General features: G+C 44.3%; 2 protein-coding genes, 8 non-coding genes and 2 pseudogenes across 10 annotated transcripts; 9 read left to right on the top strand and 3 right to left on the bottom strand.

Moving 5' to 3' along the window:
- Positions 1-131: 131 nt before the first annotated feature.
- On the bottom strand, positions 132-1920 carry LOC111078186 (protein LST8 homolog). The gene is made up of 3 exons (XM_022372742.2): positions 1707-1920; positions 775-1638; positions 132-684 (listed from the first exon to the last, which is right to left on the bottom strand). The coding sequence occupies exons 1-2, from the start codon at positions 1821-1823 to the stop codon at positions 799-801; spliced, it is 957 nt and encodes a 318-aa protein (XP_022228434.2). The 5' UTR covers positions 1824-1920; the 3' UTR covers positions 132-684; positions 775-798.
- A 3228-nt stretch (positions 1921-5148) lies between these two features.
- Trnav-aac lies at positions 5149-5221 on the top strand. The gene has a single exon. It is a non-coding gene; the product is annotated as a tRNA-Val (tRNA).
- A 1713-nt stretch (positions 5222-6934) lies between these two features.
- Positions 6935-7007, bottom strand: Trnav-cac. The gene has a single exon. It is a non-coding gene; the product is annotated as a tRNA-Val (tRNA).
- A 5496-nt stretch (positions 7008-12503) lies between these two features.
- Positions 12504-14494, top strand: LOC121405071 (protein LST8 homolog). Its single transcript, XM_041595668.1, has 3 exons — positions 12504-12716; positions 12784-13647; positions 13738-14494. The coding sequence occupies exons 1-2, from the start codon at positions 12600-12602 to the stop codon at positions 13621-13623; spliced, it is 957 nt and encodes a 318-aa protein (XP_041451602.1). The 5' UTR covers positions 12504-12599; the 3' UTR covers positions 13624-13647; positions 13738-14494.
- Positions 14444-17300, bottom strand: LOC121403746 (annotated as a pseudogene).
- Positions 17301-18093: 793 nt separating this feature from the next.
- On the top strand, positions 18094-23208 carry LOC121405067 (annotated as a pseudogene).
- On the top strand, positions 18405-18561 carry LOC121405075. The gene has a single exon (XR_005968362.1). It is a non-coding gene; the product is annotated as a small nucleolar RNA psi18S-1854 (small nucleolar RNA).
- Positions 19615-19771, top strand: LOC121405074. The gene has a single exon (XR_005968361.1). It is a non-coding gene; the product is annotated as a small nucleolar RNA psi18S-1854 (small nucleolar RNA).
- Positions 20144-20295, top strand: LOC121405076. The gene has a single exon (XR_005968363.1). It is a non-coding gene; the product is annotated as a small nucleolar RNA psi18S-1854 (small nucleolar RNA).
- LOC121405083 lies at positions 21109-21245 on the top strand. The gene has a single exon (XR_005968370.1). It is a non-coding gene; the product is annotated as a small nucleolar RNA psi28S-1192 (small nucleolar RNA).
- Positions 21301-21444, top strand: LOC121405082. The gene has a single exon (XR_005968369.1). It is a non-coding gene; the product is annotated as a small nucleolar RNA psi28S-1192 (small nucleolar RNA).
- On the top strand, positions 21496-21635 carry LOC121405081. Its single transcript, XR_005968368.1, has one exon. It is a non-coding gene; the product is annotated as a small nucleolar RNA psi28S-1192 (small nucleolar RNA).
- Positions 23209-26370: the final 3162 nt, after the last annotated feature.

The raw sequence follows: 26370 nt of genomic DNA, 5'->3' as shown, positions 1-26370 counted from the left end.
TACAATATAATGATATACATATATCAAAGGCTTATATAAATTATGTATGAAAAAGTCGCTACAAAAGCCAAGCGCTCATTTCCAGAGGTAGTTTCAAAATTAGTTTTTCTTTCTTTCTCATTTTAGTTTTGTTTTTCTTTTGCTGAACTATCGTTGAATTGCGATTGGGGGTATGTCCCCCGATTCGATTGGGATGATGGTTGGTTCAGTTCAGTTCTAGTTGATGATGGGAATCGCTGTGTTCTAATCTACGTTAACTGCCTCCAAAAATTGCCAAATTATTTGCCAGAGCCTAAGAGTTGCCTTCAATATGATATGCCTGCCCATTGCCGATTGTCTCGCTTTGTGGTTGCGGAAATTTGGATTTGGTTTAATTATATTCTGTATTATTGTGATGGTTCAAATTCCGTATCAAAGAACTTCGGAAATATTTTGGAAATTACTCAATTCAGAAGCATTCTCAGACTTACTTAGATCGTTTGAAGAACATTTGATTTCAGTACACAATTTACCTTAAAAACTAGGCCCTAGGTCGAGAGTAAGAGGACCTACAAATCAAAGAAGGACTGGGATATATAGTAGATGCTCCAGATTATCGTTTACCAGAACTTAAATGCAATATCTGTATGAATATATTAAAGAAAGAGTAGGTAGTATATTCCCAACAAGACCACAGCAGAGAACCTTTTTGGTGGGGAGGTGGAGGAAAAGGAGACAATCAAAATGGGAAGGCTCTTCTTTTCTTACCTGTGACGCAGTCACAATCGCACTTACGTTCTATATCGATGATGCTAGCAGCTAATGATTAACCTTTCTTATAATCTCATCCTTGAAGGACAGGGCAGTGATAGCCTTGGTGTGGCCGGTGTATTCCCTGGTGGGAGTCTTTGTCTCCAGCTTCCACAGACGAGCCACCCCGTCCGAGGACGCGGTGAAGAGCCATTTGGAGTCTGCACTGAAGGCGGCATCCCACACCCAGTAGTTCTCAATGCAAAGCTCGCGCCACTTGCTGAAGTCCGAGGTCTTCCAGAGACACGCCGTCCCATCGCCGGAGGTGGTCAGCAGAAGGCGCGAGTCGGGGCTGAACTTGCAGCGCAGTATGTAGCGGCTATGCGCCGGTATCTTCTTTGTGGGCCGCATTGTGCTCATCTTCTGGTCGGGGCTGCTGCACAGCGACCAGATGTAGCAGTTGCCCTTGTTGTTGGCCGCCGCCAGGTAATGTCCGTCGGGGGAGATGGCCACGTCCTGAATGGATGCATCCACCTCGGGAACGATGCATTCGTGCTTCTCCGACTTGACATCCCAAGAGAAGACGTTGCCGTTCTGTGAGCCCATGCCGATCTCCACCTGGTTGGGGTGCAAACATGCGGCATTCACTGGTGACTCGCAGTCGAATACCCGCGAGCAGTGGGGAGGTGCCGAGACCATGTCCCAGATTCGCACATGATGGTCCTCGCCTGCGGTGAACATCCAGTTACCGTCTTCCTGGAAGCCCAGGCGCGTCACATTTTTCTGTACGCCATCAAAGTTTATCACCGGAGCGGTGCAATTGGATTCCAGGTCGTACAGACGGATGCACTGATAGCCACAGGCCGCCAGGCGCGTTTTGTCTGGCGTGCGGGTCAGGGCATTTACTTGCTACAGGTTAAATATTGAATCGCAGTCGCAGTGCAGCGGTATATTTATATGCATTGTGGTTCACTCACGGAAGTCTCAACAAAACGCATGGTCTTGATGCAGTTGCCGGTATGGGCTTGCCACACCTTGATTGTGTGATCGTATCCACCGGTGGCCAGTATCAGTTGGTCCCCCATTGCTTCCATTAATCGTCAATTAGGCGATTTTTAATTATTTTGTTATCATTTGATGTCCGGCAGTGTGACCGAGGATGTATCGATACAATATACCGTCTGACCCTCAGAAATATACCGAAATTTATAGCCTATTTACACTGACATGAGTTACCTATCGACTGTTAAGTTAACTCAATAACTCAGAATTGGCGTCTACACTGGCACAAACTCGAGTTATTGAGTTATGAGTTTTGGCAACAGCACGTTTTACGTGTTTTTAAAAATCTCGCTTCTAATGATAAAATTGGCTAAAAGTATTATTTTTAATTAATATATGCGAATTTAAATTTTTCTTTTATTTTTCTATGTAAACAGCTTGTTTTTTTTTTGTTTTTTCTAGTGGCGATAGTTCACACGATAGGCGAACAGGGTTGAAATTATCGGAATATCGAACAAACGCAACTGAAACGCAACCTGGTTGCGACCACAAATGTAGTCGAGCCCAAAAGGGAATTATAGGCCGTTTACACTGGGGCTGCGTCATGCTTCTTTGCGTCTTGGCGAAGACGCAGTTTTTTTCATAGGTTAGCATAGGGCCCTAGTGGTGCAAAAAGTTGCGTCAGTGTCTGATTCATGTGCGTCTATTCGGTATATTCGATTGATTTTGCTCATTTTTGGTATTTTCTGCCTATCAGCGCAACTATCACCACTAATAACAACAAAAAATTGTAATCAAAAATCAAATTTTGGCGCTAAAAATGTATGATTGTGCAAAAGGTGAAAATATACATAAAGTCATTAAATAAAATACTTGAAACTGATTGTATTATTATCATATGAAATTTTTCTGACCCCCTGATGCCATTAAGACACTGCTGGAGACGAACTTCGGTGGTTTTCATAATTTGAAGAAGAACTCCCACAAACTCTACAATGAAATGTCTGAAAATAATATTTAAATATGAGAATCAATTCTTTTTCGTCCATTTTCCTGACGTCTTGCTTAATTCTGTTGATTTTCAAAAATTTGTGTATCTTTCCTTGTCATCAAACACCCAAATCCAAATTCAAGACGCACGTCTTCCAATGTAAACGCCTTTTCTGCTTCATTGCGTCTATGCCGATATCGATAGCAGACGCGCCCAGTGTAAAAAGGCTATTAGAAGATCACCCGATGAGAGGCTCCAATAAAGACGGTGCACATCAATGTATTTGCGTGCACCTGCGCGTTTTGGCTACACGTGTGAGAACGTTAAAGTTAAGTTTTTGAACATAAGCAATAAGAACAGCGGGCGAAACAATAACGAGCATATGATTAGGGTAACTATTATATGAATGATATTGACCTAAACTAATGCCCTTTGCACACTGAGCCCATCCCGGGGAATGGTGGGAATTTTTCAAAGATGTGAAACACCGATTCACATTGACTCCATCCACCATCCATGAGAAAAGAGCTGATACTCACAATTGCGTGCGGTGAAAAATTTGTTCACATCTATAATTTAAATGAATATAAATAACATTGCAATGGTTGTGAATGTGATTCAGCAGCAAAACATATTCTTGCACACGCTGGACATGGATGATGATAATGCGGCTAACATTGACGAGGAGAATTTATTGGAGTGGATATCTGTTTTGATAAAGCCTAGTACTCTGATCGAAAAAACACCTCGCGAACAGAATCAGGGTTGATATTCGTATGAAACCGATAAGAAATTTTGTACGGCAAAAACTGTTTTCTAGGCTCTGTACGGAAGGCAGTACCACTAACCATACAGTATATAGATGTGCCAGTTCATACAACGAAAGGGGCGCAGCTGAGGTTTCTGTCCCAGCACCCCCAGGTCTTCGGCTAGGGTGCTGGGACCATTTGGCTGTGGTGCTGAGACGTTCGGCATTTTTTGGACATGTTCGATTTATGACGAGATGCGAAAGCAAGCCGAGAATTGCAAGTGTGTGTGTGTGTACGCAGACACGACCAAATATTTATGAATTCTTATTTTCCGAAACCGTTTTGAGTTTGTTCTGAGTTTCGTTTCCAGGTTGCGTAAATGTGTGTGTGTTATCTATTCACACATACTGTGTTGTATGTGGGCTCTACAATTTTTTGCCGCTTGAATTGGTTTTTCGTTTTGTTTTGAGGGCTGATGTAGCAACCTGAGCTGGCCTGCCGCAACATAACTGAGGAATGGGCAGAGTGGGTGGGGTGGGAAATAAATACAATATATAAAAATAAATTATGTTATCGCTGCTCATATCTCCTAAACTAAAATTATCTTGAAAATTAGATTCGCTAAAGCTCTGCAAAATTTTCTACTTGATGTGTACATTTATTTTATTCAAAGCGTTCATAAAATATATTTTTTAATTTTGCCACCTCTTTTCGGCTGAGTCCCCCTGTAAATACAAGCAATACAAACAAATAAAAGCTTTAAAACCAAACTCGACCTATTCAGGGCCGGATCAACCCTCAACCAGGCCCTGGGCAACCATCAATCTGGGGGCCCTCCTATTTTGTATTTTTCTCAGTGGCTATTATATTTTTTATTTATTATTTGGAGTTTTGTTTTTTTCTTCTTCACGGCCATCTGCATGCCCAAGATGTCGCCCAGTACCCGACAGCACTTGGCCACCTGGAAGTGGGCGGTCTCGCAGCCAGGATCAATGCAAAGGGCGTGACGGGCATCCGACAGGGCACTGTTGTAGTCCAGCATCTTCCAGTGGCACGAGGCGCGATTTTTGTAGTAGGCCACCGTGTCCGGGCAAAGATCGATGGCCTGCGAGTAGGAGTTTAGAGCCGACTCATCGGATTGCTTCGGTTTGTCGGGTACTCCACCTACTTCACTGGCCCAAAATGCCAAAAAAGCTCCGATAGGCTAACGGAAGATTTCACAAAGGGATACAGGCCACGAATGTGGGTATTCGCCAACGACAATGGCACCCGTCGCCCGTTGCTTAGGTTATTAAGCTCTAAACTAACAAAACCGTAAACACCGCAGTGCCGATCAACCTGCCACTCAAAGACCTCTGAAAAGAAATAATACCTTTATAAAACCAATAAATTTTTAATGTGACGTAAAACACTTACCGTGATTCCAATAGACGCATATACATGAAGCATAGCTTCAACACAAGCTCTTCTGCGTTTTTCTCTCGTAGCAAGTCTTGTTTAAATGGAGTGTCTAGCCAACAGATACCGTTACCGGTCGCCCCTGCGCCGCGCCGACATCTTTGACAAAAAGCACAAAAGCTCGCCCTCAAGACGCAAGAGCCCTCTATCGCCGCACAACTTTCAGCGCTTTTTGGTATGCAATTTTCTGGCAACCGTTGAGCGCCACGACTTTCACCTGTTTCCGTGGTGTAGCGGTTATCACATCTGCCTAACACGCAGAAGGCCCCCGGTTCGATCCCGGGCGGAAACAGATGCAACTACCTTTTTTGAACAAATTTTATAGAGAAGCGAAGACTTCGCCCGAGGCGAAGTTGTAAAACTTCGCACGATAGCACGATAGGCCATCTCCAAGTTTTTAAAGTTTGCTGTCGAATTAAAATTTTTAAGCAGCTGGAGAACCTCAAGATAGTCCAGGTTGGCAAAATTTGAATTTAATGCAGTGAAAAAATTTTGTTGCGCCTAAGACTTCAATGGCAAAGTCATCTTAAATTAGGTCTTCATTATATTTTCTGGCCAAATCGTCCGCCTGTTTTTTAAGCACATCTGTTGAAACCGTTTAGCCTGAGCCGGCATTGTATGTGCTGAATGGTTAGGTATATAAACAACTACATTGCTTGTGCCGATTCAGCATATTGATGCTCGAGAAATGTATCGAGTCTCAGCGCAGCAGATGATTTATTTTGTTGTTTTTGAAACACGCCGACTGGGCGCTGGTCAAAGCATTGACCAAAGACAATATAAGTATAAGATGCGTAACGCTCATACATTTTAATTGCCATATGCAAGCCAATTTTTCAGCAAGCGACGATATAGTGCTAGGCTGAGCAGCTGAGTAGCTTCGAGGCACACTCGAACGGCGTGCCTCCTCCTGATCCAACAGAATTGACAGGTTGAGGCTCGCTTCGTCGCAAACGACTAAAAGGGCTGCTGATTCCGATGGCTCGAACATAAATTCCTTTTTATCCATACTTACTCTTCCAGCGCTCTTTATTTTGCCTGATGATGTAGCGGCAGAGAAAATTCTGCTCTGCTGACGTAGCGGCAGAGCGGGCTATGCACAAACGGCTTCATATTCGGCTCGCTTGCCTCAGCGGCAGAGAAGCATTCGTATGCCGTAACGGTAAAAATATACATATACATATATATATATATACATATACATATATACACATATGTACGCTATATTTTAAAAATTATAAATAAAAACAAGATACAAGGTATAGTTTTATATTTTTTTTTAATTTCTATTTTTATTAGTCATCTCTGCTCAATCTCTCCGTCGTCGCTCTCCTGGTCGACGACCACAATTTCGCCTTCCGCCTGGCCGCCGTGGAATTGTCGAAATCGACGAGATTGACGAGATTGACAGCTTAAGCCCAGTTTCAGCTGCCTCAGGTCCTGCGGCAGGCGGCACAGGGACGACGTACGGGGCTCGGCGTCCTCCACGTCCTCGGCCATGGCCACGTCATCCACGTCCTCCGCGTCCAGGCATCATGGACAGGAGCAACTCCTGCTGCATGGCGTGCGCCCGTGCCAGCTCCATACTTGTTGCCATGTATTGGGGCATACTCTGCATAAATACCCGCCGAAAATCTCGTTTCCCAATGGCGCCTTGTCCCTTCTTCCTGTTGGGATCCATATCTGAAAAGAAAATAACAAAAAGGAGTATAATACGGAGTCAAATACGTTACCTCTGCCGCTGCGAAAGCCGAGGAATTGTGCGAGCCAGCTCTAAAGCCAGCCTGCAAACTTCGTGTGCAAAAATTTCGTATGGCGTTATATATCTTATTCTTATATTGTCTTTGCATTGACAAAGCCAAGTAGCGGTTCAGAGGCGAAGGATAGCCTAAAAGCAAATTGAAATACCAGTACCCCGCGCAGTACCGCCAAAGCGGAGCCCTTAAACTGTGGCGCCCGGGGCAAAATTCGACGTTTCGGGGAACGTCAAACGAAAAAAAAGATCTGTTCCCGCCCGGGTTCGAACCGGGGACCTTGTGCGTGTGAAGCACACGTGATAACCGCTACACTACGGAAACATGTAAAGATCCAGCGGCAGTAAAGACGATTCGAACGGAAAGTTGAGGAAATGTTGGGGCCTCGGTTGGGTGGTTTCTGGTGATAAATTTCTAACGAGCGGTTGGTTGTTCCTGCACTTTTTTGGGCAATATTTTTTAAAATGTTTTTGAAGGTATCCCTTATGCGATGCTATATACCCGCATTGTTTGCACACAAACTCTTGCGGAATGTCTACTTTTGCAAGGCACTTCTGAAAGTGCTCCAAAATTAGTTTCAACTTTCCCAATCGCTTGTGCCCGCAAATCCTGCACTTCAGCCGCAACGACTGAATGAGAACGAAGCCCAGTGGTGCTGTAAAGCCGGCAGGAACATGAGGCTCAGTAGCCAAGTCTATTTTTAGCTGCTCGTCGTCCGGTCCCTCCAGTTCGCTGACTTCCGAAATAGGCAGTTGAATTTCGGCCTGGTGCTTTGGAGTTCTGTGGACTGATGTTGTTCTCCACGAGCTCTTGTCAGCAACATGGTCAATGCATGATTCGTCGTCGAACCGAAATCCTCTTCCTCGTCTGTTTCACTCGCCGGCTCCTGCTCCTCTTCCTCGTCCGTTTCACTCGCAGGCTCCTCTTCCTTGGATGTCGAATTGAATCTCAGTCGTCCCCAAAATTTCTCCAGTGCTCACTTCTAAATTTATCACCGTCTATCCCCACCGTCGCCAACGCCAATACCTTCCATAAATCAGTAAACCCTGTAAACCTGTTTTTTTTTCTGATTTTAAATTTATTTCGTACCGCTTCAATTTTGTAGAGTGTAGACGTTGTGGATTCGGTCAATTTGTTTTTTCTTCAGTTTTTATTGTGTAGGTTTATTGTAACAATTATCACAGACAATACAGTACAATTACTGAACGTACTGTTACTGTTGATTAGCAATTAGCAAGACCAAAATTCTATTTTTATATCTCAAAGTAATTTTAATTAAACTTATTTTTACTCTATTTTAATTAAAGTAGCATATAACTTGGATAAAATTGGCATTTAAATATGATGGTTCCGGTTCCCGATTTCCCGTTCGCTTTCATCTAGTTCCAGGCCTAGGCCCACCTGGACATGCTCTTCCTCTGCAATCAAACTAAAAATTGACCTAAGCCGGTCTTGAAGAAGATGCCCCCAAGCCTTCAATCGGTTGTTGCTATTTGCTATTGTTACGTAGCTGGCATGCTTTAAAATCCGGCGGAGCAACCTGTTGATTTGTTGCAGCTCAACTATGTACGTGGATTGTACGTTTTCCGGTACATTTTTGACCATCTCCTTTACATCGAATTCCTCCCAGGAATTCTTTAAGTACACTTTTGAGTATACTTTATATAAAAGCTGCTCCATATGGTCATGACCGGCCCTAATGTGGTCTTCAAAATGCCTATAGTCCCAGAGTACTGGGTGCCAGAAATTAGAGGCGGCCATCGCTTTCTCATTGCTGAGAGTCGCATCCGAAATTACGGCCATTAGGTGTTGTTTTCCTTTTACCTCGATTTCTTTCAGCACTTTCATAACATTCAACTCGATTTTTGCCACATTGTTTTGGGTTTTCGAGCAACGCTGCTATAATAAATATAAACTAAATATGAATATGATTCGATTTGGTTGACAACGTACCAGTCTCATTTAAAGAAAAACAAATAACTCTCCATCAGCGGTTTGAGCGGCAACGACCTACATTTTCCATATAATTTTCTAAAGGAAAAATTTAATTATTACTCAATATAGAATATGGAATATCAGAATACATGCATTGATTTTGAGAAAATGAAGCTCATCGAAGTGTATATAGAAAGGAGTCGTCATTTTGCGAATGTTGTCGAGCATGCTGAGTTTCCCTTTTAAATCTTCCGTGAATTCCGTGAATTTGACTAAATCTTTTTAATTTATTTAAGTCAAATTTATTTTAAATTTATTTCGTAGCGCTTCGATTTTGTAGTGTGTAGACCAGGGATGCCCAAAATCAGCTCACGGCAGAGCACTCACCAATACTCCCAAACAAAAACACAAATACGATTAACGAAACAGTGCAAACTCGAAGAAAAGCAACAAAATCATAACAAAATGGCGGTAACACCAATCAGAAAAGAGACAAAATCGGTTTTCGCTGGACGGATCGCATTCGGATCGGATTGTTTGCATGTGTTAGGCTTTCGGTATGCTGGTACACAGCACAAACTGTGAATCCTAAAAGGAAGTGCAAGTTTTCATTTGACTCATTTTAAATTTAACGGCCCCCTCACCCTTCGGTTCCTAACGAAAATATCGATATAACCTTTGTGCAATACATCGCACCATCGATAAGAGCAGAGCAGTCACTTTCTAAAATAAAATAGAAATTGCACAAATGTCAAATTTTGTGAATACATTTTTTTATTGATTCATAGTATTTCCATTAATTTTTCTTATTCGACATAATCAGACTACAATAAACCAAACATGGCTATATATATTTTTAGACTGCCAGCAATTTTCAAGATGTGTACACCAATCACTAACCATATAGTATATAGATGTGCCAGTTCATACAACGAAAGGGGCGCAGCTGAGGTTTCTGTCCCAGCACCCCCAGGTCTTCGGCTAGGGTGCTGGGACCATTCGGCTGTGGTGCTGAGACGTTCGGCCCGTGGGCCTGAGACGTTCGGCATTTTTTCGACATGTTCGATTCATGACGAGATGCGAAAGCAAGCCGAGAATTGCAAGTGTTGTGTGTACACAGACACGTAAAAATATTTATGAATTCTTATTTTCCGAAACCGTTTTGAGTTTGTTTTGAGTTTCGTTTCCAGGTTGCGTAAATGTGTGTGTGTTATCTATTCACACATACTGTGCTTGTGTGTGGGCTCTACAATTTTTGGCCTTCGTAAATACCTCGGCCCGTGTCGAGTCGATCGACACTGTCACTCGAGTGACAGAATACACCAACAAAATATGAGGTCTGACGACGGGAATAGGTCCAGGGCCGGATTAGCAGTAGGGATAACAGAAAAATTTTGTTGAAAAAAACAAAACTCCAAATAATAAATAAAAAATATAATAGCCACTGAGAAAAATACAAAATACAGGAGGGCCCCCAGATTGATGGTTGCCCAGGGCCCGGTTGAGGGTTGATCCGGCCCTGAATAGGTCGAGTTTGGTTTTAAAGCTTTTATTTGTTTGTATTGCTTGTATTTACAGGGGACTCAGCCGAAAAGAGGTGGCAAAATTAAAAAATATATTTTATGAACGCTTTGAATAAAATAAATGTACACATCAAGTAGAAAATTTTCCAGAGCTTTAGCGAATCTAATTTTCAAGATAATTTTAGTTTAGGAGATATGAGCAGCGATAACATAATTTATTTTTATATATTGTATTTATTTCCCACCCCCACCCACTCTGCCCATTCCTCAGTTATGTTGCGGCAGGCCAGCTCAGGTTGCTACATCAGCCCTCAAAACAAAACGAAAAACCAATTCAAGCGGCAAAAAATTGTAGAGCCCACACACAAGCACAGTATGTGTGAATAGATAACACACACACATTTACGCAACCTGGAAACGAAACTCAGAACAAACTCAAAACGGTTTCGGAAAATAAGAATTCATAAATATTTGGTCGTGCCTGCGTACACACACACACTTGCAATTCTCGGCTTGCTTTCGCATCTCGTCATGAATCGAACATGTCGAAAAAATGCCGAACATCTCAGGCCCACGACCCGAACGTCTCAGCACCACAGCCGAATGGTCCCAGCACCCTAGCCGAAGACCTGGGGGTGCTGGGACAGAAACCTCAGCTGCGCCCCTTTCGTTGTATGAACTGGCACATCTATATACTGTATGGTTAGTGGTACTACCTTCCGTACAGAGCCTAGAAAACAGTTTTTGCCGTAAAACATTTCTTATCGGTTTCATACGAATATCAACCCTGATTCTGTTCGCTAGGTGTTTTTTTCGATCTGAGTACTAGGCTTTATCAAAACAGATATCCACTCCAATAAATTCTCCTCGTCAATGTTAGCCGCATTATCATCATCCATGTCCAGCGTGTGCAAGAATATGTTTTGCTGCTGAATCACATTCACAACCATTGCAATGTTATTTATATTCATTTAAATTATAGATGTGAACAAATTTTTCACCGCACGCAATTGTGAGTATCAGCTCTTTTCTCATGGATGGTGGATGGAGTCAATGTGAATCGGTGTTTCACATCTTTGAAAAATTCCCACCATTCCCCCGGGATGGGCTCAGTGTGCAAAGGGCATTAGTTTAGGTCAATATCATTCATATAATAGTTACCCTAATCATATGCTCGTTATTGTTTCGCCCGCTGTTCTTATTGCTTATGTTCAAAAACTTAACTTTAACGTTCTCACACGTGTAGCCAAAACGCGCAGGTGCACGCAAATACATTGATGTGCACCGTCTTTGTATTGGAGCCTCTCATCGCGTGATCTTCTAATAGCCTTTTTACACTGGGCGCGTCTGCTATCGATATCGGCATAGACGCAATGAAGCAGAAAAGGCGTTTACATTGGAAGACGTGCGTCTTGAATTTGGATTTGGGTGTTTGATGACAAGGAAAGATACACAAATTTTTGAAAATCAACAGAATTAAGCAAGACGTCAGGAAAATGGACGAAAAAGAATTGATTCTCATATTTAAATATTATTTTCAGACATTTCATTGTAGAGTTTGTGGGAGTTCTTCTTCAAATTATGAAAACCACCGAAGTTCGTCTCCAGCAGTGTCTTAATGGCATCAGGGGGTCAGAAAAATTTCATATGATAATAATACAATCAGTTTCAAGTATTTTATTTAATGACTTTATGTATATTTTCACCTTTTTGCACAATCATACATTTTTAGCGCCAAAATTTGATTTTTGATCTACAATTTTTTGTTGTTATTAGTGGTGATAGTTGCGCTGATAGGCAGAAAATACCAAAAATGAGCAAAATCAATCGAATATACCGAATAGACGCACATGAATCAGACACTGACGCAACTTTTTGCCACCACTAGGGCCCTATGCTTAACCTATGTAAAAAAAACTGCGTCTTCGCCAAGACGCAAAGAAGCATGACGCAGCCCCAGTGTAAACGGCCTATAATTCCCTTTTGGGCTCGACTACATTTGTGGTCGCAACCAGGTTGCGTTTCAGTTGCGTTTGTTCGATATTCCGATAATTTCAACCCTGTTCGCCTATCGTGTGAACTATCGCCACTAGAAAAAACAAAAAAAAACAAGCTGTTTACATAGAAAAATAAAAGAAAAATTTAAATTCGCATATATTAATTAAAAATAATACTTTTAGCCAATTTTATCATTAGAAGCGAGATTTTTAAAAACACGTAAAACGTGCTGTTGCCAAAACTCATAACTCAATAACTCGAGTTTGTGCCAGTGTAGACGCCAATTCTGAGTTATTGAGTTAACTCAACAGTCGATAGGTAACTCATGTCAGTGTAAATAGGCTATAAATTTCGGTATATTTCTGAGGGTCAGACGGTATATTGTATCGATACATCCTCGGTCACACTGCCGGACATCAAATGATAACAAAATAATTAAAAATCGCCTAATTGACGATTAATGGAAGCAATGGGGGACCAACTGATACTGGCCACCGGTGGATACGATCACACAATCAAGGTGTGGCAAGCCCATACCGGCAACTGCATCAAGACCATGCGTTTTGTTGAGACTTCCGTGAGTGAACCACAATGCATATAATATACCGCTGCACTGCGACTGCGATTCAATATTTAACCTGTAGCAAGTAAATGCCCTAGACCGCACGCCAGACAAAACGCGCCTGGCGGCCTGTGGCTATCAGTGCATCCGTCTGTACGACCTGGAATCCAATTGCACCGCTCCGGTGATAAACTTTGATGGCGTACAGAAAAATGTGACGCGCCTGGGCTTCCAGGAAGACGGTAACTGGATGTTCACCGCAGGCGAGGACCATCATGTGCGAATCTGGGACATGGTCTCGGCACCTCCCCACTGCTCGCGGGTATTCGACTGCGAGTCACCAGTGAATGCCGCATGTTTGCACCCCAACCAGGTGGAGATCGGCATGGGCTCACAGAACGGCAACGTCTTCCTGTGGGATGTCAAGTCGGAGAAGCACGAATGCATCGTTCCCGAGGTGGATGCATCCATTCAGGACGTGGCCATCTCCCCCGACGGACATTACCTGGCGGCGGCCAACAACAAGGGCAACTGCTACATCTGGTCGCTGTGCAGCAGCCCCGACCAGAAGATGAGCACAATGCGGCCCACAAAGAAGATACCGGCGCATAGCCGCTACATACTGCGCTGCAAGTTCAGCCCCGACTCGCGCCTTCTGCTGACCACCTCCGGCGATGGGACGGCGTGTCTCTGGAAGACCTCGGACTTCAGCAAGTGGCGCGAGCTTTGCATTGAGAACTACTGGGTGTGGGATGCCGCCTTCAGTGCAGACTCCAAATGGCTCTTCACCGCGTCCTCGGACGGGGTGGCTCGTCTGTGGAAGCTGGAGACAAAGACTCCCACCAGGGAATACACCGGCCACACCAAGGCTATCACTGCCCTGTCCTTCAAGGATGAGATTATAAGAAAGGTTAATCATTAGCTGCTAGCATCATCGATATAGAACGTAAGTGCGATTGTGACTGCGTCACAGGTAAGAAAAGAAGAGCCTTCCCATTTTGATTGTCTCCTTTTCCTCCACCTCCCCACCAAAAAGGTTCTCTGCTGTGGTCTTGTTGGGAATATACTACCTACTCTTTCTTTAATATATTCATACAGATATTGCATTTAAGTTCTGGTAAACGATAATCTGGAGCATCTACTATATATCCCAGTCCTTCTTTGATTTGTAGGTCCTCTTACTCTCGACCTAGGGCCTAGTTTTTAAGGTAAATTGTGTACTGAAATCAAATGTTCTTCAAACGATCTAAGTAAGTCTGAGAATGCTTCTGAATTGAGTAATTTCCAAAATATTTCCAAAGTTCTTTGATACGGAATTTGAACCATCACAATAATACAGAATATAATTAAACCAAATCCAAATTTCCGCAACCACAAAGCGAGACAATCGGCAATGGGCAGGCATATCATATTGAAGGCAACTCTTAGGCTCTGGCAAATAATTTGGCAATTTTTGGAGGCAGTTAACGTAGATTAGAACACAGCGATTCCCATCATCAACTAGAACTGAACTGAACCAACCATCATCCCAATCGAATCGGGGGACATACCCCCAATCGCAATTCAACGATAGTTCAGCAAAAGAAAAACAAAACTAAAATGAGAAAGAAAGAAAAACTAATTTTGAAACTACCTCTGGAAATGAGCGCTTGGCTTTTGTAGCGACTTTTTCATACATAATTTATATAAGCCTTTGATATATGTATATCATTATATTGTATTGTAATACGGACTAAACTAAATCGTTTATGTGAAATGTAATTTTGAATAAAATCCTAATAAATATACAAATACATATAGAAACCGACAAATAAGAGGGAACGGAACACCGCCACAGAGACGCAGAAACAACAGAGTCGGGGAGAAAGAGTGGGAAAGGGAAAGCAATAGCCATTTGGGAGGGAGGGGGTTGCCTTTTTTGTATTTGCTTAAGTTTTAGTCCACGTAGGCAATGCCTTGGGCGACAATTGACTCTTTGATAGGATCGGGATCGTCGCCCAGCTTATACCCCACGATGCACGTCACATCCACGGCCTTGCCGGTGGGATTGAGTAGCAGCATCACCTGATTGATAGGCGTGGCTGGACGAAATGGCTTGTGAGGTGGCATCGCGCTCTCTGTGGGGCGGCAGTGAGACGCACCTTGCATGGCTGGAAATAAATGTTTGTGGAGTCAGGGTTTATTGGCTATTGAATTTCCTGCAGCTTTCTCACCTTTTTGACACTCGCCTCGAAATGAAAGTCACAGACTGGCTGGCGGCTCTTGTTCTGTGCCGATATCACAATCACCGAGACACGATAGCCTGGCCGATCGCTGGTAAAGTTTAAACTGAGCTGCATGTCATCGTCGTCGAGCACCACACGCTGCTCACCAGTGGCCTGGATATTGTCTAATTCGATGCTGATCTCGCTAAGATGTTTTTGCGTGGGCAGTACTTCCATCTGCGGCTCCTGCTCAAGGGTAACGGGAGCATTGCTTAGCAAAGGAACATCATCAACGAGCTCTGCTATAGTGAGCACTTCTGCAGCTGCTACTGGTTGTGCCTGTGCCGGTGTATGTGCAACCTTGGGTGCCTTTACCTGCATCCTTTCTTTGGCCATGTCGTTTAGGGTTACCTTCTCTGGATCCCGTTTGAAGCTGCTCATCCTCTCTTGACTGGGCAATATCTTCTGGAAGAGTTCCTCGCTCAGCATATCAATTTGTGGCATTTTCCGGGCCGATCCTGGCTTTCTTGAGGAATCGGAACTGGAGCCATTGGCCAGGCCATCGGTGGCCGTGCTCTGACTAAGCACCTCAGGCTCCAGCAAGCCGCCGCTACCTGAACTGGTGTGTTGGAATGATTTTTCAGTCGATTGTTTTGACTCGCTTTCAGCCAGTGCGCTGCTGAAGATGTCACTCAGATCAGCCAGGGGATCGGCTGTGGCTGTAGCAGGAGCCGTGCAACTGGAATTACTCGTGAAAGCGTTTGGTTTTTCTCCAGATGAAGCTTCTGAATCTGCTCCGTTTTCACTACTACCGATGAGGAGATCCCCCAGCAGTTCGTTGATTAGCAATTCGTTGTTGGAACTTGTTCCTGTTGTTTTAGCTGCTTTTGATGTTGTCGTGGTCTCGGCAGGAGCAGAAGCAGGGGCAGTGGTCTTTGTTGGAGAGGGAACCAGCTGCTTATAGCGTTGCATTGTCGTCAGGGAGCGCCCCATTGGCATCCAATGTTTTCAGCTGCAAAGGGAGAAACAGATTGAGAGACAGATCTATCAAGACTGCGGAAACTTACCATGAGCTGAGCATCGGAGTCGTCTAGCAGCTGTGTCATATGCTGGAAGATCGGCTTGTGCTTCTTGCAGATATTGTAGAGGTCGTTAATAGTCTCGCTAACATCCTTGTTGGAGGGATCGTAGGTGTCCAGCATTTGGTTGAGCAGCTGCATGGTCTCGAGGACCTCGTAGAGGCTTAGTCGATGCTGGGACAGCAGATCGTTGCGTCGCGCCTCCTGTGCCATGCGATACTGCAGCAGAAGATTCGCACGCTTGAAGTTCTCTTGATTGTTGCTCTTGATCAGTTTGGCGAACATGGCTTCGTCGATGGTCCCCAGCACACTCTCCCGCTTGGCCACCGCCGCCTCTGTCTGTCCATGCTCGATATCACCCTCCTTACGCAGCATGTCGTAGGCATCGCGAATTTTCTGACGCTGCGGAAACTCTGTGGTCCACAGCAGCAGGCACTCCATAATCCGCTGCTTAACCTCGTGCGGCGTTTCGGCTCCCTTGTACTTTTTAGACACCAGACGGGTTAATTCGTTGAGGAAGCGAAACTTCCCCGCCTCGTCCTGGAACTCTTCGCCGCACTGAGTCATGCATTCCTCCAGCAGCTGCAAATTGTTTGTACATATCTACTGTTACTTTGGCCAACAATCTTGTTTGGTTGCCTGTCCCTGTCACTGTCTCTGTCCCGCCCTGGCAATACATTGTGATACACATACACATGTACTAAAGTTGATAGCAATTTCAAACCGAGCGCAGCCACACAAGTGCATGCACATGTGTTTGTGCGTGTACATACATGCAAGTGTATGTATTTGCGAACTTTATAGGCCCCACTCTATGTGTGTGTGTGTGTGTGGGGGCTTTTGTCTAGGCAATTTTTCACACAGCCACAGGCCACATCCCACAGCCCCTTAACCACCCACTCGACTCACCGAAATGGCTCGCGTTGCTTCGGTTCATTTTGCTGACCGCACTTTGGCCACAATCATCTCCTGAGCCTTGTGCACCAGCTGAACGTGACTGCGTACCACAATGCAGAACATTTGCACGCCCAGCTCGTCGGCCCTTTCCCTAGCCGGATTTGTTGCTCGATCTGTTGTTTGAAAAGGAGGTCGAAAGAGATTTATGGTAGATTTATGCGGGGAAGCGCGAGTTGAACAGTTTTGCATTTTCAATTACCCAGCATTTCCTCCATAATGGTCTCGTCGGTTGTCATTTTTCCAATCCGCTGGCAATGGCAATATAATATCTTATTAACTTGGGGAAATACAATATTTGCGGTGGATTTGAACAACAAACATGTTGTTGTTGCAGCTGCCTATTAATGATGACACTTTTCGGTACTATCGAATATTTGCTCTATTCAATGTGAGTGGCAACTAAATGTGTATTAGTCCTATGACATTAAGCTTTATAGCTGACTTGACTAGCTGGAAAAATAGAGATGGTCTAATGGGAAATGCCCGCAGACAGAGCGAGAGAAGTATATGAGTCAAGTTGGCTGTCCAGTTGAGCTGTGAGCAGCGCTGCGGCAGAACTAGTCGATTGTTTTACTTAGCGGATACAATTTTTCTGATTTGATGGATGTGTTTTGCTGGAAAACATAATTTTGTGTCAGTGAGGCAGAATTTTCTCTGCCGCTACGTCAGCAGCGCAGAATAACGAAACCACACGAAGTCTTTACGCTGTACGTGTGCCGACTGCGCTGCCTCAAATTTTTTCCTATGCACAGTGCATACGACGATGCCGGCCTGTGGTTAGAGTGGCTACGAACAATAATGTTGCATTTTGTTTTTCATGCCATCCCTCTCTTCTCTTGGCTAAGTCTAATGTCATAACACTATAAGTGAAAAATATACCTATCCGGTGACTGGCAACTATCAAGGCAAACTATCGATATATGTATTTAATACTGAATGGTAAAATGAGCACATACCATGTGATTTCACATTCATCTTGCAATGAAACATATTAGAAATTAAAATTGATTGATAACTATAGCCAAAACCAATTGAAATACGCAACAACAAGCTAACTATCGCTTAATCCGCTTCTAGAATACCTATCGATACACGGTATTGTATGCAGCCCTGGTCGTAAAATACAACCATGTAGGCAATGGCGGAAATGATTTTTGCTGGCATTGCCGCACACTGCCGTAACATGTTCTTTTTCAGGCGTTTGCCTTTGCGCTGACATCGTATCTCGATTTCTTCTGTGAAAAAGTAAGAAATTTTGTTGAAAAAACTCTGCGTATAAAGTAAATTATAATCAAAGGAACACTAAACGTGATAGCTAACTGTGAACATGGAGGGTTTTGTGAATTAAATTTTCAACATGTCAAAACTGCATTGTTCGACAAATGAGGTTAAATACGGGCGGCTTTTTGTTTGTGTGTGTGTATGTGTGTGCGTCACACGTGTTGGTTTTTTTTTTATTGGTTGCTGCACACGTCTAAAAACTAAAACTATAGCGATGATTTTGAAGTCGCTGTGGTATTCAATTGGACTAAAATAACATCCATGGTTAACTATTCCTCTTGAGGATATCGCCTTGAAGATATTTACCTTAATAAAGTCAAAAATCAACAACAACAGCAGCATCAAATGAGCGCGCGTGTGTGTGTGTTAGTCATTGGCATCCTATGCAGAACCATCGGGCTAACATTTAGCTCTCTTTGCAGCATGGCCGAAGTTGCTGAAAACGTGGTGGAATCCTTCGAGGAGCCGGCGGCACCTGTGGAAGCTGAGGCGGCCGAGACCATTCTGGAAACAAATGTGGTAGCCACCACTGAGCTGCCGGAGATCAAGCTCTTCAGACGCTGGTCGTGCAACGATGTGACTGTCAACGACATCTCGCTGCAGGATTACATCTCGGTCAAGGAGAAGTTTGCACGCTACCTTCCCCCTCGGCTGGCCGCTATGCCGCCAAGCGTTTCCGCAAGGCCCAGTGCCCCATTTGTGGAGCGCCTGACCTGCTCCCTGATGATGAAGGGCCGCAATAACGGCAAGAAGCTGATGGCCTGCCGCATTTGTCAAGCACTCGTTCGAGATCATTCATCTGCTGACTGGCGAGAACCCCCTCAGGTAATTGATCGACTTTTAGATTCTTCATTCTTCCCCCCTTCCCCCTTGGCAGCGTTTCATGCTAAACTGTGTTCAGCGACTACCCACCTGAACATGGGTAGAATGAGTACGCAGAGTAACCCACAAAAAGTTTTAATATCCTAGTGCTTGAAGATAAATATTCCCTCTTCTTACTCTCTTGGAACTTAAAACTACAACTACTTTGGAGTGTGCCTTTAGTCTTCCTCAACGCTAGACAGTCATTGCCAGACTGCCGAAGCGTATATATATTTAATGAACTTATATTGAAGTAGAGTTTTAATATCCTAGTGCCCAAAGATATAGCCCCTCTTCTTGCTCTCTTGGAACTTAAAACTACACTTTTCCGAGCTAGCGAAAATCACATTCAGTCCACCTCAATGCCAGTTGAAGGAAAACCCATCCCAGCTGAGCATCTTATCATAATGGACTCATATTGAAGGAAAATGTTTTAATATCCTAGTGCCCGAAGATCAGTAACCTCTTCTTGCTCTCTTGGAACTTAAAACAACATTTTTAAACACGTCAATAGATCCTCAAGTAAAATGGTTTATCTCCATCCAAAACTAAAACTGTAGCGATGATACTTCACGTCGTTGTGGTATTCAATTGGACCAAACCAAAGCCCATGATTTACTATTCCTCTTAAGGGCATTGGCTTAAAGATACGAACCTTAATAAAGTTTAAAATCAACACCTAAGCCATACTATCGACTTACACGAATCGTTTGTCAGTCCACCTCAATGCCAGATGAAGGAAAACCCATCCCAGCTGAGCATCTAATCAAAAATGGACTCAAAGGAAATGGTTTTAATATCCTAGTGCCTGAAGATATAACCTCTTCCTGCTCTCTTGGAACTTAAAACCACATCTTTGAAACATTCTTGCAATTTTAGGCAGTCTACTCAATGCCAGTCGGAGGAAAAACCATCCCAGCTGAGCATCTTATCATAATAGACTCATTGAAGGAAACGGTTTAATATCCTAAGTCCCAAGATCAGTAACCTCTTCTTGCTCTCTTGGATTACTTAAAACAACATTTGTAAACCCATCAATAGATCCTCAAATAAAATGGTTTTGTCCTCCGTCCAAAACTAAAACTGCAGCGATGATACTTCACGTTGTTGTGATTCATTGGACCAAACCAAAAGCCCATGATTATTTTTCTAAAGGGCATTGGCTTAAAGATGCGAACCTTAATAAAGTTTAAAAATCAACACCTAAGCCATACTTTCGACTTACACGAATCTTTTGTCAGTCCACCTCAATGCCAGCTGAAGGAAAACCCATTCAGCTGAGCATCTAATCAGAATGGACTCATGTGAAGGAAAATGTTTTAATCTCCTAGTACCTGAAGATCAGTAACTTAACATTTTTCTTCCCAACTATTTTAATGGCAACGACACTTTAGAGAGCATTTTATTAATTCAAGTTTTGGTCTTGTGCCTTTACAGATCTTATCGCCATTCCAATTCGGGACCCCGTGGAGACTTACCGTATGGACGTGCCGGTACCGTGCGTCGCCAGGCTGTGGATGTGTCGCCTCTGCGTCGCGTCAACCAGGCAAGTACCACCTCCTCTCCTCTGTCATGCAGCCAGCAGCAATGGCTTGTGGTTCGTTGGCGACTACTGACTTATTGCATCGTCACAATATGATTGTGGCCCGACATTTGGCGTATCCTGAAGACATATACATTATAAGGTTTCGCCCAAAGCTCACTGAAACTGTTCTCCTTTTCTTTTCCATAGGCTATGGCTGCTGTGCACAGGAGCTCGTGAGGCTGCCTTCAGGAACATCAGACCATTGCCGAGTCCTGGCCAATGAGCTGATCAACGCCGCAAGGTATGCACCAGCACCACTGACCCGGGATAGGGATTTGTTGTGGTCTACTCTAATGCCAGGCATTGTAACGCCAAAATGCCTAGCCTCGCTTGTAGACCAGATTAGAAACTCTGTTCCACAGCTGGCCGTAAACCAAGGATTGGCCATACGTTGGCCAATTTCCTTATTCTATGTTACACTTATCAATTAGATTGATTCTGTTAGGTCCAATTCAATTCTGCATCATGGTTGATTTATGTGTCGCTTTTGGACAATACTAATCCACACATCTTTTATTATCCTTGTGCTTGTGGCATTTTTCCCCGTTCAATGCATGAGAAACGTAAAAGAACAAGCAAAAATATCAATATCAATCAGAATAAGAAAATATTGCAATGATTATGTAATGTATAGTCGGTCCAATCTAATTCTGCATCATGGTTTATTTATGTAGTCTCGCTTTCGAGACAAAACTAAACCCCACATCTTTTCTTATTCCTTGTGTTGCTAGCATTCTTCCCCGTCCAATGCACACGAGAAACGTAAAAGAACAACAAAATATGATATCGATAGGAATAAGAAAATATTGCCATGATTATGTAATGTATAGTCGTCCAATCTAATTCTGCATCATGGTTTATTTATGTAGTCTCGCTTTTGGACAAAACTAAAACCCACATCTTTTATTATCCTTGTGCTTCTGACATTTTACCCCGTCCAATGCACGAGAAACGTAAATGAACATTAAGCCATAACCATCAGTATATGTTAGCGCTTTTGTACACTTTATACGTTGGTCCAAAAGTTAATCTGGTTTTGTTTGCTTTTTCAGGGTTCTTCCAACTCGTACGCCATCAAGAAGAAGGATAAGCTGGAGCGTGTCGCCAAGTCCAAGCCGTTAAGGAAGAGCAAGCAACAACAACCACACAAAAAACAAGCTACTGTGTCTGTTTTTTTTTATACAAAATAACGTGTGTAATAATTTTACACTAAATTTACAACAAGAAAATAAACATGAAAAAATCCAACCAATAAACAGTGTAAACAGCTAATTTAGTATTCTATCCCTTTTTTTTTTAATAGTTTTTATACTCAATAAATTTTAAATATGTTCGTACACATCTGTTCATGAATAAAAAGACATAGCTCCCTCGTTTCCACGGACTGGAATTATGACAATGACTAAAATCGACTGAAATTACAATAATAGTTGGTCTATTTTTAACAACAACCGCAGGCAAAGAGGAAGCCCATTGATGTTGATTCAAAATGGTGGCATAAGGGGATTGAAATATGCACTCAACTATTTTTAATAAATAGAATTTAATATGGAAATTGCATATTTATTTTTTCCAAAGGAAATATCAGCCACGGCACATAAACATACCTCAAGCATTGTCAGTGTGTTGTATGTTTGCATGTGCACAGCTTTAGCGCCTTTATTGATGTATCGATAACGCGGATATCGCCAGTGGGACATCGTAATCAAATTTTTATTTCTGCTTTGTTGCTGTTTACACAAACCAAATTTATAGAAAAAATACTGATTTTATAAAAATATTATTAAAATATAAATATACACATATTAGAGCCGTATATCATGATATATTACTGAATAAAACAGTCGAAGTATCGAATTAAATGTACCATCGATATATTATGTAAGCTCACCACTAAAATTCTCCCACTTGTCATTCCTCTCCCGCTAAAAGTGCACCGACTTTCAAAAGATTCTTTAAATTCGCCGCAAATTGGGCTAGTTGCATTCGTTTTGTGCTCAGAAATAATCGGCACACATCAATTGCAACCGCGGAAGTGAGTATCATAGGCGGTATTGGAAAATGTTCAATCTGAATCCAATTTTCCCGGAGCCAGAAGTCAACGAGAATCATTTGAACGTTGGCAAAAACAACATTTCGCCTTAGTCAGTAAGTATAGCGAATTTAATTCCGTTGCCACAAAAACCATTGACAAAGACTAACATGTACAATATTGTTTTGCACGCTGTTAAATTCCAAGAACAAAAGATTGATGGAAAAATTTTGCGCGAATCGCATTTGCTGAAAATAATCGAGGGAACCATTCCACGTTAGGTGAGAGGACTTTCCAGACGTACAGCGCACACCTGAAAAACTGCTGACGCCGTTGCTGCTGCGCCTCGACTTATGTCTCACGATCTGTTGAGCGCAGGCACCATCCCTGTTGCCGCTGATTTGTCGAAAACCCCTGCAGTTTGACCCAGCCGTCAAGTATCGGTGTCAGCCTGGTGCAGAACCAACTGAAGGTAGCTGGCCTCAAGCCACCAACATTGGCCGATTAGCGCGCCCAGTGGCGCATGAGTAAGCTGCCCTTCGCATCCCAGCTTGCAGTTAATCCGGCCGCGCACTCGCTGCGCCCTCGGCCTGTTCCTGATCCGAGCATCCTTTCTGTCCTATACGCCAACTGAGACCGTGGTGTAACGAAATCAGGTGACAGTCGATACGCTGTCTCTCTCTCTCTCTCTCTCTCCCTCTTTCAGCTGTTTTCTCATTTCTTCTTCCGCGTGTAGCCTTCAATCTACTTGGTACTGCAGCAGCGGGTGCATGCGCCAACGTCTTGCAGACCAGCTCTGCAGATGGTATGTGCTGTATATTCCAGCATGTGCCGACCCATTCCTGCCATGGTATAATCAAGGTGTCCTGTACCCCTGTATCCTTTAACGCCATTGTGCCCCAACTGTTCGCAGCCAATATGTAAACCCAGAGATTGAGAGTCACGAGAGCCTCTCGCCTGTAGCCATTCTGCCCAGCTCACCGTTAAGACGCCACGCTCCGTTAACCGTCTCCATCAGCCTACCATAGTTCGGCTTAAGCACGATTTCGCCAATGTACATATCCCAATCAACTGACCCGATCTTTTGCCTGGTTTAACCTATGCCATACACCTACAACCTGAAGTTAGGGAAACCAAATACCTAATCAACCAGGCATTTTACCGCTCTACGAATTCCATCAATGTCATTTAAAAAGCACCTACGGGGCACGCACCAGCTCCGGCTGCTGTCCCACTCAATGATTATTTCAGCGGCAACGAGGAGCCAAATACATCGACTCCAGCTGCTTCCCTTTAATAAGTATGTGCGCCTTTGAATATGAGAGGCTTAGATTGGAACAAGTTCTCGTTACAGGACAATCCCTCGAATGGATTCAGTCACACCAGCAATGTACCACCAGTTAACTCCCAACACCTCAAGACAACGATAAGCGATCAAAGTCTGAATCTGTACCTGCCACTACCCACCAGCAACTCTTATTGGGACTCTCTGCACAGGTACTGACACTAAATAAAGTGGAACAGGCAGCCCCTCGTGCTCCAGGGGCCAAACAGAGCCTAGCATGCACCAGTCAGTGGCCAAATGGCTAATCTGGGTGCCCGCACAAATACAGACAACATCACAGCAGCAGCCTAGACTGGAGCTTAAGGCCTCTGTGCAGGGCAAGGGTTCACACCATGAACCCGTAATCCAAATCCTCGCAGCAGGTGGACCCCTCAACGAATCTGGGTATCGGTGCCTTACCTCCCTCTGCTAGTGAGCCACAGAACACCAATTCACAACAGGAATCATCCCCGTCGTTTCTGGAACCTGCCACACAAGGCTGAGGCCAACGCTCAGTCGCCACTAAGTGGGATGACAGAGGAAGCAGTCACTGGCACACGCCATTGGGGAAAGCACCCCAGGCCCTGGCCCATGCCACCTCAAATCTGAGGGGCAAACCTTGTACATGTCTACCGATTTCCAAGTTGACACCATCCTCAACAACAAGAGCGTACCTTTACGCAAAGGATTTGATTCACTTGAATACCGATTCAGATGGAATACTGATAATGGGAGTGAGCCGCTGCAACAAAACACTACCATATAATTATTATTGTAGCGCTCCAGCTCTGGCTCCAGCTCCGGCTGGCTCTATCGCCATATACTGCTACGGCTACTGTCCCGAATCCGATTATTTTGTCGGCTGTCCCAGCCTCTGCTCCTGTAGCATTGGCCCGAGATATGAGCATGTTTACTCCATAGAAGTGCTTTTGATGCCTAAACAAATCGGTTTCCAAGAGACATTTCATCAAGCATGATTGTCTCCCCCCGCCACAGACTGGCGAAATTTTGGCACCGGGCAGATGTAGCCACTTGCGGCGCAGCCAAGCAGCTGCAGTGAAGAGTTAAATCCTATGGTGAGCCAGTCGGTTTTTCGGCTGGCCAGCCCTCCCGAGCACTGATGTGAAAACGGACACGGATATAACACAGAATGCGGTTCTTCTACAGCGTCAGAATGGCTGCAGCCTACCATCTTCCCATATCAGCTCCAAGCCAGGCATCCCGTCCCCAGTTCTAGATCCAAATAAAAGCGATCCCATCATATTTGTTCGCAACCCAAAGAAGGAGGTAGCGCCTTCGTGCCCGAATATGGAACAGGAGACTTACCCCTGCCCATCAGTTCTTTGTATCAAAACCAAAGCCAAATATTCTTGGTTCCGACCTGCTGAAGCAGGATTAAGGATCAACCCGCATCGGTGGACAGCCTCAAATTGGACCAGAATACAAACAACGATCCCAGTCCACCCTCACTTATGGTACCCGGGAGGAGGAATGGGGCAGGGAATGGATACTTAATAGGGGGGTTGACCGGGGTCGCGATGTACACGTCGCCCTGATATCGATCTGAAGGATATGTCACCCAAGGAGCAACAATGAGGGAAGAAGGCCATTCGCGCTATGCGCAATTCCCTTGCCGATGAAGATGAAATTAAAATCAACCAGTGCCGACCCGGACACGCGTGGCACAGAGCACACTCCCCCACGTCTTCGACTGTGGCACGCCATCAGGCTCTTTGCGCGCCAGCCAGCGTGAAACTCACCCAAAGCCGGACCTCAACTTATGCCGTCGAGCGTGAAAAAGTTTGTATTCAGCTCATATGCTCGCAGTACTCGGACTATGCTCTTCTCTGTGCCCCTGAGCACCCAGCTTAGCCAGGAGTGCGTGCCCATGGATTGTTACGTGCTACTTGGAGTTGGTACTGCTGGCCAGCATTGTGTCCGCCGTTCCCAGACCGGACGAGCTGAGGTCTCCCATCTCGTTGTGGCATCATTGCCACCGACAGCGCCATGGCCGATCTGCTGATATCCGGTGTGGGTCAGGCGCTCCGCGGCTTGCCTCCCCAACCGCCTCACAAGGGCCATTCTGCAGGCCTCGCACTCGGGCTACTCTGTCCGCTGCACGTGGGTGTTGGCCAGTCCTTCTGCTGATGGCCCAGCAGGGCGTTTTCTTGTGCAGGCAATAGGACGCGTCTTTCCCGCGAGCATGGCGAACAGCTGGAGAAAATCCATCGAGAACAAAGACGGTGCCCGTGCCGCAGAGGGCACCAGGGCGAGCAGCCGCTCGAGGGCCGCCATTTGAACGCACTGGCAGCCCAGAGAATGCCACCAATCAGACAGTGGCTTTTG

Source organism: Drosophila obscura, unplaced genomic scaffold (genome assembly GCF_018151105.1).
Source record: "Drosophila obscura isolate BZ-5 IFL unplaced genomic scaffold, ASM1815110v1 contig_74, whole genome shotgun sequence".
Lineage (NCBI taxonomy): Eukaryota > Metazoa > Arthropoda > Insecta > Diptera > Drosophilidae > Drosophila > Drosophila obscura.
The sequence above is the reverse complement of the archived record's forward strand: the minus strand, read 5'-3'. Positions and strand labels throughout refer to the sequence as shown.

Coding starts and splice junctions, on each gene's coding strand:
- LOC121405071 (XM_041595668.1), top strand. CDS start 12,600: ATGGAAGCAATGGGGGACCAACTGATACTGGCCACCGGTGGATACGAT. Junction 12,717..12,783: donor TGCGTTTTGTTGAGACTTCC/GTGAGTGAACCA, acceptor TTTAACCTGTAG/CAAGTAAATGCCCTAGACCG.
- LOC111078186 (XM_022372742.2), bottom strand. CDS start 1,823: ATGGAAGCAATGGGGGACCAACTGATACTGGCCACCGGTGGATACGAT. Junction 1,639..1,706: donor TGCGTTTTGTTGAGACTTCC/GTGAGTGAACCA, acceptor TTTAACCTGTAG/CAAGTAAATGCCCTGACCCG.